This window comes from Puntigrus tetrazona, unplaced genomic scaffold (genome assembly GCF_018831695.1).
Source record: "Puntigrus tetrazona isolate hp1 unplaced genomic scaffold, ASM1883169v1 S000000150, whole genome shotgun sequence".
NCBI lineage: Eukaryota > Metazoa > Chordata > Actinopteri > Cypriniformes > Cyprinidae > Puntigrus > Puntigrus tetrazona.
The window spans coordinates 607,501-620,000 of record NW_025047826.1 but is presented as its reverse complement, the minus strand read 5'-3'; the positions used below and the strand labels follow the sequence as shown (position 1 = coordinate 620,000).

At 36.9% G+C, this 12,500-nt stretch overlaps 1 protein-coding gene across 1 annotated transcript in view; it reads right to left on the bottom strand.

Moving 5' to 3' along the window:
- Window positions 1-12,500, bottom strand: part of LOC122332932 (arf-GAP with Rho-GAP domain, ANK repeat and PH domain-containing protein 1) — a 56,670-nt gene that overhangs the window by 8,427 nt on the left and 35,743 nt on the right. Inside the window, 12 exon segments of the mRNA XM_043230408.1 lie at window positions 1,664-1,803; window positions 2,678-2,791; window positions 2,880-2,997; window positions 3,704-3,772; window positions 4,386-4,472; window positions 5,280-5,427; window positions 6,541-6,646; window positions 7,448-7,657; window positions 10,646-10,690; window positions 10,693-10,808; window positions 10,890-10,935; window positions 12,277-12,472. Of these exon segments, the coding sequence (XP_043086343.1) occupies window positions 1,664-1,803; window positions 2,678-2,791; window positions 2,880-2,997; window positions 3,704-3,772; window positions 4,386-4,472; window positions 5,280-5,427; window positions 6,541-6,646; window positions 7,448-7,657; window positions 10,646-10,690; window positions 10,693-10,808; window positions 10,890-10,935; window positions 12,277-12,472 (1,395 nt within the window).

The window sequence follows — 12,500 nt, the reverse complement described above, 5'->3', positions numbered from 1 at the left end:
TTAAGGAATATTTTGTTCATTTCTCATCTGTTTTTATTCCTTTATATGCATTTGGCTATTGTAAAAATACGTTTATATGGGGTTTATTGTAACTCTACGTTATTTCAACATTTCCACACGCTAGTAAAACAATACTAATTCCTATTAGTTCCTTGTCATATCATATCTATATAAAGACAAAGCTCCTAAGCTCAAAAATCCTTTTTATTTAATCCTTATTAAATCCTTACATTTCTGTACTAAATTTATGGTCTCAGTTTGTTTTCATGTTTATTCAAAATTAGACAAACTTGTTCATTATTTTTTGCAATTATTACACAAATATTTCAGTCTCCAAAATGTTGTGGATAGTTCTGCTTCGCTTCACTGCAAAAAGGCTTATTTCTAGCGTACATATCTAAAAATACTTAAAATACGATGTGATTATCGCAAGCAGAATGACTAAAATCTTAAAAAAAACAACACATGTAGAGTGGATCACAACTCGTTTTAACAGAGCGCACTCATTAATCTGTAAATAAAGAGATTACATTGAAGAAGGCAGTGACATTTTACAGTTGTATTACTGTATAAAAATAAAATGGTTTATTTTCTTAAATAATTTAATATTTTTTGCCATATTAAACTTAATTAAGATTGAGCCAAATGTTGTTGTTTTTTTACCTCAAATATTTTGGCGTGTCGTGAAATAGATTATACTTGTCTAGTCGTGGAATGGAAAGGGTTTGAACCTTTGTCAAATGAAATGATTATCAAACATGTATGACACATGCACACACACACACACACTCACACACACACACAAACACTCACACACTACTCACACACACTCTCTCACACACACACACACTCACACACACACGCTCTCACGCACACACAAACTCACTCTCAGACACACACTCTCTCACTCACACACACTCTCTCACTCTTACCCGGACTTCTTTATAGAGTCTGAGCGAGGTGCTGGTCAGGATGAAGTATCGGTCATTGAAGCTCCCGGTGCTCAATCCCAGCAGACTCCTCTCTCTCTGAACTTCATCATACCGTGTTTGGACACACTCCACTCACTCACACTGCACCAAACACACCCATCTACATCAGAGTCTTCTCACACACACTAAATCAACTTCCATAGCCTATTAACACACAGTGCCTTATATTCTCAACACACAGGAAAATTATTTCAAATAAAACAAAACAAGCATTACAATGAACTAAAACACACACACTCACATATATCACACTACACACACACTCACACACTCACACCTACACACTCACACACTCACACACTCACTCACATCTCACACTCACTCACTCACACACACTCACTCACACACTCCACCACACACACACACACTCACACACACTCACTCTCACACACTCATTCACACACTCACTCACACAGGTTATTTCTCACACAATATACTCTCACACACACACTCACACACACACTCACACACACACTCACACACTCACTCACACACTCACTCACACACTCACTCACACACTCACTCACACACTCACTCACTCACACACTCACTCACACACTCACTCACACACTCACTCACACACTCACACACTCACTCACACACTCACTCACACACTCACTCACACACTCACTCACACACTCACTCACACACTCACTCACACACTCTCTTACCCGGACTTCTTTATAGAGTCTGAGCGAGGTGCTGGTCAGGATGAAGTATCGGTCATTGAAGCTCCCGGTGCTCAATCCCAGCAGACTCCTCTCCTCTCTGAACTTCATCATACCGTGTTTGGACACCTCCACTTTACTGGCTGCACCAAACACACCCATCTACATCAGAGTCTTCTCCTGCGTCTAAATCAACTTCCTATAGCCTATTAATTATATGAGTGCCTTATATTCTCAACCAGGAAAATTATTTCAAATAAAACAAAACAAGCATTACAATGAACTAAAAGGGAATAATATATATATATATATATATATATATATATATATATATATATATATATATATATATATATATATATAAATATATAAAAACAAATAAATAAAAAATCTATTATTACAAATTTTTTGGGATGAATTAAATATTAATTATTAAGTGCTTACTAGTAATTAAATTCATTGAAAATAATCAAACACTAAGGTTATTTCTATAATGAATATACATTCTGGTTATGCCAAGCCCTAAAATATTCTTATTTTTAAGAATCCTGATTTTTGTTTTTCACTGAAAACTGACTCTTAAACAGCAAAAACACATCAAATCTACAAAACAAGACACTAAAAAACACACAGTTTTCAATAAAAAAAAAAATGATTTATGCAAAACACAATGCACAGCTCTCTCTGCGACGCACACAAATCTGACAGAAATGAGTACGGTGGCAAAGGCGCGTGCAAATGTTCGCTTTTGAGATGCGTTTGTGATATTCTGAACGCGGTGCTTCAAGAAATGAGAGGCGTTTTGCATTCTGTGAGCAGTTTTCAAAGAGAGGTGAAGTTTTGGAAACGCGTTTAAGGAGCTGGGAAAAACTGCAATGCAGTAAATCTCAAATAAACCAAACGAATTCTTGCATTTAGCTCTTAAATCCTCTGCCATCTATATGAGCCGTGAGGCTTCACTGAATACTGCTGTAGAGTCTTTGAGTCAAATGTTTGAGATTAAATTGGAACTCTTACCCAGATAAACCAGCATGGCCTCCATGGAGAAGTGCTTCTTGACCAGCAGGTGACTGTCGGTGCCCAGGGACTGAAAGATGGGCAGAACCTTCTCCTGATAGTGCAGCGGCCGCTCTGACACACACACACACACACACACACACACCTGTAAGCGGTACTGTGACGTGTGTGTGTGACGGGTGACCGGTGTTCTGGGACTCACCCATTTCTTCCTTCTCGTTCACCTCGAAGCAGCACCAGTAGTCTTTCTCTTTAACGCCGATTTTCCGTCTGTCCAGAATCTCAAAGGTCAGTTCAGCGGCTGTCATCGTGGCAGGAATCTGGAGGTCAAGCATTTATAACGGTCTCGCCGATGTGGTGATATCACGAAAGCGAAACTGTCTGGTTATCACCGTGGTCACGTGACGAAACGAAACCACAGATCTGATAGGTAGACCTTTTATTTGAAAGGTCCTTTTAAAGACCGGGTCTGTTTTTGATGCTTGTTTCAACTCGTTTATTGCATCTGAAGTGAATTTAGAGAGCATTTGGAAACCTAAAAGATGCCAGTTATGGTTTATTACTTGATCCACTAGATTTGTCAGCTGTCGTGGCGTAAAGGGAAAGTGCTATTGTTTTACCACGTATGGCTATTAATGTCATTGTTGTTATTATTAATATAATATTCTAACTTGCTTGGCTTCCTCGGTGTGAATGTAATTTAGACTGAGACTGAAAGTGCATTAAAGAGAAGAATTTAACTTTAAAACGTACAAAATGTCATGTTTCCTGCCAAATTTACATTTCCAAAAATTTTTATTTGTAGCCTTCTTATGGCAATATTATAATTTAGTGAGATTTAGATTAATCTACTCATGCAGTGATGCCATCAGTCATGTATTCATCGAATGTAAAACAGGACACACATGCTCTACTAAAAGCATTTTTAAAACAGCAAAGCATTCCCCACTAACTTCGTATGCAAGTAGGTCCTTGATATTTTTGAAAACAGCAACACCTTACAGCAGGTTCAAAGGTCAAACACACCTTCACATGCTGTTCGGCTGTTTCCTTCTTCTCCTCCAGGTAAACTGTACAGATAAAATCACCACTGCCCTGAAACACACACACACACACACACACACACACACACACATTAGCCACAAATAACAAACCTGCTAAATTAATAAACAGCTCCTCTGTACATAGAGATCTGAGTGTTTTAATGGGTGATGTGGTGATGCTATGTGGTTGCTAGGGTGCATGGGTGGTTGCTAAGGTGATGATATAGGTGAATGGTTCAAGGTTCTACTTCAATGGCTAATGATTACACTAAAAGCTGATAAAAAAATAAAAAAATAAATAAATACTAAAGTGTGCAAAAAATAATTAGTGAGTCGCTTTGGATAAAAGTGTCTGCCGAATTACTAAAGGTAAAAATGCAAAAAAATCAAAAATAAAAAAACATATTAAAAAATATATATATATATATATATATATATATATATATATATATATATATATATATATTTTTTTTTTTTTTTTTTACTTACTCCAAATTAATATGAAAAATGTTACAAATTTGAATTCTGCTATATATTTTTGAGAAAAGCTGCAGCAGACTTAGTCATTTGGGGTCACATACTTCAACAAAATCCAAGTGCGGCTGACTTTCAGAGACAGCTTCAACACTCAACTTCATAAACGGGACAATAATATTAACTCTTACTGTTCCTGGTTTAGGAGTGAGGTTGTCTCTGAGCTTTATGATGTATGTGATCTCATCTAACTGCTTCTTCAGCTGCTGCTCATTTACCTGCAACACACACACACACACACACACACACACACACACACACACACACACACACACACACAGTCACACACACACACACACACACACACACACACACACAAACACACAGACACACAGACACACAGACACACAGACACACACACACACAGTCACACACACACACACACACACACACACACACACACACAGTCACACACACAGTCACACACACACACACACACACACACACACACACACACACACATCACACACACACACACACACACACACACACACAGTTCACACACAGTCTCACACAGCAGATGGCACACACACACACTGTCACATATAAATATCTCACAGATACTGAATGTACAAGAAATCTTCACTTTGGTGCATGTCTCGAATCATTCTTAATATTTGCAAAGAAGCATGTGCATTCCTCAAAATAAATTCGTCCGAACAGCTCACAGATCATAGTTCAACCCTCAAAAGTAAGTATTTATCACTGAGTATATCAGTGCCCTCAGAATAGAAAAATACTTGTGTCGTCGTTTACAAAAAAGATCAAGTCAAAAAGCAGAAGTCATATCAATTTCAAAAGGACAAATGTACACATCATGTACTGTACGTGGGCTAGTGATTCAGGGAGAGCGGGTAAGATATACAAACTACGATCATTAGTTGAAAGACAAATAGAAATGTGTCGAAACTAACGTTCAAAAAACTCCAACAAGCCCGCAGCTATCTTCGGACATTTCACAGACACACACAGACACACAGACACACACACGTGCCTAAACAACACAGACACACACGGAGACTTACTTTGAATATAGCGACGTAGTGTTGGATGAGATCCTCGATGACCCGCCCAGCACTGTTGTCCTTCCCGTCCGCCTGGAACAGAGTCGGTCCGAACACGATGGCCAGGTTGTGAAGATTCATCTGATTGAGATCTGCAAACCGCTGGACGCTGCGCACACACACACACACACACACACACACACACACACACACACACACACACACACACACACACACACACAGACACAGACACACAGACACACACAGACACACACACACACACACACACACACACACACACACAGACACACACACAGACACACACACACACACACACACACACACACACACACACACACACACACACACACACACACACACACACACACACACACACACACACACAGACACACAGACACACACACACACACACACACACACACACACACACACACACACACACACACACACAGACACAGACACAGACAGACACAAAAACACAAAATCAGCTTCACAGGCTCCTTCATGGCAAAGATTACTAAAACACTAAAATTGAATTCCTAAAATTTACTTCTGAAAGAGATTGTAAAAGGTTTTCTGGGTCTGTCTCATAAACATGTCCTTAAGAGTTTGTCCTGATAATAACTTATTAATCATGACATGACCAAAAGCATTGATATTAAGAATTTATTGTTTTTTATTTAGTGCTGTCAAATGATTGATCACATCAGAAATAAAAGCTTATGTCTATGTGTTTACATATATATATATATATGTCTATGTGTTTTTATATATATATATATATATATATATATATATGTATGTATGTAAACACACACATGAACGTGAATATTTCAGAAAGTGTTTTTATATTAAATATATTCATTTATAATATACTTTCTAATATAAATATAGACATGTAAACACACACATATAATATGTAAACAATATTTTTATTTCATGCAATTAATCATTAGACAGCACTAGTTTAATCATGTTAGTTAGACGTAAAATAAACCAACAGCATTTTGATTGAGATTAATCAGAATTTCTGAAAATAATGGGTTATCTGTTAAAGTTTAAACCCTTTAAATACATCTTGCTCCTAGAACAGATTTCAAAATGTTTTTAGACATTCTTCCCATTCCTCTACAGTAAGAATGTGTTGATTCACATCAGAAGTCAAAGGAAACTTTCAAAACCTCTCTGAAAGGAGAGCTACGAGGAAGTTCTCTAGAAGAAAAACAAACAACAAAAAAAAGAGGAAGAGAGTTGGTCTCACCAGTATAAATGATTAACTAGCGCTCGTAGTGTGGCCTGGTTGACTCGGGGAAGGTTACTGAGCAGAAGATGATACTGACCGATCCGACTGCTCTCATCTGAAGTAGCTGAACACACACACAATACCACAAGCAGATTACTTCAGGCGTATTCGTATTAATATCATAGAGATATTACAGGCATTTGTAAATTTCCTTTTATAATACAGATTGTTCAGCAGCGCTTAAATACATCAAAACCCCCATCTATAGAAAATTCTCTTTAAAATCTCTAATATGTCAAACAAGAATTATGAACTAGTTTTCTACTCTGGAAATGCATGCAAACGAGTGCTGTGTAAAAAGTAACAAAAACAATAGTGTTGATGTACTATAATTAATCAACTTGGGAAAGTATGGTGATGTCTATTAGGTACAATTTCAGATGCAGCATCTTGCTTTAATAATAATTTAGAGCAGTGTATATATTCGTAATAAATACACACAGAACGCACAAATATTCCTCAAACAAAAAAATATATTTTGTATGTGATTAATCGCAATTAATCATGTGACAGCATTAGTTTTACAGTGTTAGTTAGTTGTATTTTTTAGTTATTTTTTAATTTGATTAGAATAACTCAACTCCAGGATGGAAAGCACGGTTAAAAAACAAGATTTTTTTAAATTATCGGTTATTAGTTAAAGTTATCGGTTTTTGCAAAAAGGTACTTTGAAGCAATGTTCAAATAGTTTGTGCTGAAAATGTATGCAACTGAGTGGGCATTTAGTGCATATTTAAAAATAACATGTCAAAAACAATCGTCTTAATGTAGTATGATTAATCAACTTGGGAAAGTATGGTGATGTCTAATTTTAGCTGTAGCTTTTTGCCGTAATAATACTACTAATAATTCAGTCTCGTAATACCTGTAGCGCTGAGCCAGCTGTGCGCCTCCTGACCAAACAGTCCCTCCTCGATGTCTCTGAAGAAGCGCTTGAGAACGCTGGAGACGTCGTCCACTTGATGTTCACCTTCTTTCAGCCAAACACATCGGGCGTCTCGTCTGAACTCCTCCAGCAGGGCGGCGATCTTACTGTTCACACCGCTCTTACGGTAGATTCCCTCCGAGGTCAGACCTGCAGGAAACACACACACACAGTCATTTACACAGGAACACACACTTGTGATGTTTAACGGACGACACATGAATATGAATGTTAACTGAACAGGGGTGTAACGGCACTCGATCGCCACAGCAGCAGGAGAAAAAAAACTACAAAACCAGGGGTGAGAAGCAGAAAGGCGTAAGTGACAACTTCACAAGAGAGCCCAAACTAAATTTTATCATAGCTTGATCTGACTTTGTGTGCTGACTGTAAGCCATTAGAGCTTTGTTTAATATCTCTCTGTTTCACCAAAAACGTCACTTGCGCCCTTTTGGTTCTCGTCCCTCGATAAATGGATTTGTTTGTTTTTATTAAAAATGCTCTAAACTACAGTGAGCCCTTACAATTAAAAACAGAGCCCAAACTTCAACTTAATTGCTCTTGCGAACTTGCACAAAATTCAGTTTTTAAACAGTTTTATCAATTCTAAACACAATCATTTACACAGTGGCTGTCATAACGCGTTGCATAACTTATTTATTTGAACATATATTAAACAATTAACATCACTAACAGGTAAAGTAAAATATAAAGAGTGTAGCCTAATATTTAGTGAAAAGCTCTTCTCTAGAATTTTTCTGATGACATTTTATCTACAAGCCGTTTTAATTACATATTTCCACTGACATTTATAGTAATCTTGACGTTTTATGAGTAATTGTTTGAATTTATGTAATCATACTACATTAAGACGATTGTTTTTGACATGTTATTTTTAAATATGCACTAAATGCCCACTCAGTTGCATACATTTTCAGCACAAACTATTTGAACATTGCTTCAAAGTTCTTGTTTGCAAAAACCGATAACTTTAACTGATAACCGATAATTTTAAAAAATCTTGTTTCTTAACTCAACTCCAGGATGGAAAGCACGGTTATTCTTTTTCTGAAGTCAAAAAAATAACAAAAAAAATACAACTAACACGGTAAAAAATTAATGCTGTCACATGTTTCCTTGCGATAAACCATATGCAAAAATATATACAAAATATTTTTTTTGTTTGAGTAATATTTGTGCGTTCTGTGTGTATTTATTACGAATATATACACTGCTCTAAAATATTATTAAAGCAAGATGCTGCAGCTGAAATTGTAACTAATAGACATCACCATACTTTCCCAAGTTGATCAATCAAACCAAAAGATCTGTACCAAACATTTTTGCCACAAATATGTGTACCATTACACCCATATAACAGAACATTAACTATTTAAATTAAGTAAAAGGTTGATTTTAATATACGTAAACTGTTTAATAGGGACTTTACAGACATTATGGACAAAAATTATTACTAGAAACCTTTCTGTAAAATTGCTTGGAAACAATAGAGAATACTGTAGACTACTGTAAAAGGCATTAGATAAATAATTGTGATTTGCTTTGAGTTTTCTGGTTAGTAATTCAGTTTATGACTGCTTTCAAGCCCGTAATGTGTCAAGGGTTTTGTTGTTAGTGTTTCTATCATGTGACGAGCTCTACGCTTTTACTCCTGAAGAGTCACCTGATTCACATCAGTTCAAATGAATCATGAAAATGAATCAGACGTCTGCAGTGACACATCTAGGAGCTCATTAACCCTCAGTAGTGAGCTCACTGTTTAATACTAGGCACAAGAGGAATCTGTTGCTTTTGTGGTGTGAGTGTGTGTGTGTGTGTGTGTGTGTGTGTGTGTGTGTGTGTGTGTGTGTGTGTGTGTGTGTGAGAAATCGGTCACATGAGAATGTGGTCAAACATTTGGGTTTGTTTGCCTGATTCTTTGGTACTAAGACGGACTAACACAGATTAGAAGAAACATAAAATAGAGTAGAACAGAATTTAGCAAGGTTGGTTGAATAAAAATTACAAACAGAGTTAAAAGGAGTTTAACCAAGCTGAGAAGTTTAGAATGATGCATGAAAAGTTATAAAAAAACAAAAAAAAATAGATGAACTGAGTTAAATAGAGTACAGCAGAATCGAAGAAGTGCAAAATAGAATTGAATGGAGCAGAATAACTGAAAAGATTTAAATTAGTGGTCGACCGATATGGGTTTTTTGAAGGCTGATGCCGATATCTTGGAAAGCAGGCCGGCCAACGGCCGATATAACTTTATTTTAATTATTATTTAAGAAATTTGAAATAATTTGAAAATAGATTAAAATATAAATGTGCAATATAAACATTTAAGACAAGGTATTTTTCACAAATAAATCAATATTAAATACATATTGAATAAAATTACTATGAAAAAAGAAGCTATTTAATTCACAGGATAAATACTAAATTATAATACTTTTTTGTAAACATTTTAATTTAACTGTTCTACTTGATTATTAGATATATCCCTATTATCCCTATTAGACGCTGAACAAGAGGAAGAATGTGAGCTCTGTGTGCTCCGGCGCTTCCTTTCTCAATGCTGTCAAAATAAAAGTCCCACCTCAACCATATCAGCCAAACAGAAACTTTTATCAGCCGATATTAAAAAAATTCCAAATATCAGCCGATATATATCAGTCTTGGCAATACACCGGTCGACCGACCACTAATTTGAATGGAAATGAACAGATTTATAAAAAGTTAAAAGAGAATGATAGAGTTGAACTGAAAGGAACAACTGAACACATTTAAACTGAGTTTAATCAGAGTTGAAAAGATAAAAAAATGAAGCAGAACAGCTTAAGCAAGCAGAAAACAACTGAATTTGGACAGAAAGTGAAATTAATTAATTAGAGGAGAGTTCTACAAAGAGCAGAATGTAGAGATTTGACAGGGGTTGAACAAAGTAGAATTTAGAAGATGAGCGGAGCAGAGCAGCTAAATCAAGTAGAAATGAACTGAACTGGGCAGAAAGTCCAGTGTAGAACAGAGAAGAACAACTTAACACATTTGAATGTTTAGAAAGACTAATGTAGATGTGAATGTTATAAGAACAGCCGAATCAAGTTCAGAAAAGAGCTGAATAGAGTTGGGTACCGTATTGCGTGGTGAAATGAATGCAGCGCTCCACGATCACGGGATGTCTGCCTCCGTCAGCTGCTGCTGACTCAGTGTGTCTCCAGAACTCCCAGCAGCCCTCTGGATAGCTGCCGCCCAGCCCTGGAAGTCCAGCTTCCTCTCGCCCTCGATGTACAGCGTCCTACGGGAGACGTCCAGTTAGTCAGCATCCGCCCGCTGTCACACACACACACACACACACACCAGACCTCAACCTGCTCACCTGCCCCGCTCCACCAGAACCAGAACCTCGTTCTCCGGCTGGATCGCTGCACACACACACACACACACACACACACACACACACATTTATACATTAAATGCACGTTTATTCTATTCTATTCAATGTAAGGATGTTTATTTCTCACTAGGGAAGTAAATTAACTTTCCATTAAATGCCAGTATCTGCCGGCTGTAATTGATTTCTAGGTGATGGTTGCATTTTTGTTGATTTGGTGATATTTATGTTGTTTTGACTGCATTTCTGTTGTTTGGCTGTGGAGTGATTTTTATCTGTTTTGTTGGCATTTTGGTGGATTTTTCTCTAATTTGGTTCCATTTTTGTTGATTTTGGTGTCATTTTGGTGGTATTTGTGGTGGTTTGGTGTCTTTTTTGTTAACTTTGTCTATTTTGGTGGTATTCAAGGTGATGTTGTTGTATTTTTGTTGATTTGGTTGGCATTTTGTTTTGGTTTTAAAGTGATTTTTGTCTATTTTGTTGGCGCTTTTATTGATTTTGTTGCCATTTTGGCTGTTTGGTTGTGTGTTGGTGTTTTCACCCATTTTGGTGGTATTTCTGCAGATTGTTATTTAATTTTGTCTATTTTGGTGGTATTCATGGTGATGGTGTTATATTTTTGTTGTTTTGACTGCATTTCCCTTGGTTTTTAAGAGATTTCTGTCTATTTTGTTGGTGCTTTTATTGATTTTGTTGGCTTTTTTTTGTTTAGACTGCATGTCTGTTGTTTGGTTGTGGAGTGATTTTTATCTATTTTGTTGGCATTGTTGCACCTTTATTGGTTTGGATTTCATTTTTTTTTGTTTTGGTGGCACTGTTGTCAGTTTTCAGATTCTGGTGGTGTTTTTTTGGTGGTATTTCTGCAGATTTTTATCTAATTTGGTTCCATTTTTGTTGATTTGGTGTCATTTTGGTGGTATTTATGGTGGTTTGGTGTCATTTCGCAGTATTTTTGTTAATTTTGTCTATTTTGGTGGTATTCATGGTGTATTTTTGTTGATTTGGTTGGTGCTTTTATTGATTTTGTTGGCATTTTTGCTGTTTTGATTGCATTTCTGTTGTTTGGTTGTGTGTTGGTGTTTTCACCCATTTTGGTGGTATTTCTGCAGACTTTTATCTAATTTGTTTCCATTTTGGTGGTATTTATGGTGGTTTGGTGTCTTTTTTGTTAATTTTGTCTATTTTGGTGGTATTCATGGTGATGGTGTTGTATTTTTGTTGCCAAATCGTTAGCATTTTGTTGTTTTGACTGCATATCTGTTGGTTTTTAAGGGATTTTTGTCTATTTTGTTGGCGCTTTTATTGATTTTGTTGGCATCCTTGCTGTTGTGACTGCATGTCTGTTGGTTGTGGTGTCATTTTAGTGACTCACAGAGCTCCAGGAGCTTCTGCAGGTCGATGGTCTCGTCTGCGATGTGCTCCTCCAGCCGGATATGCAGGCTGGACCCCACCAGACAGAACCAGCCCAGTCTAGACATCTCCCGGTTTAGTCTGTCTTTGTAACGCAGCCGGCCGATGCGCTCGAAGTCCTTCAGTAACAGATCCTCTGCACCAGCGGGAATGAACGACTGTAACGCAGACAGACAACATGAAAAT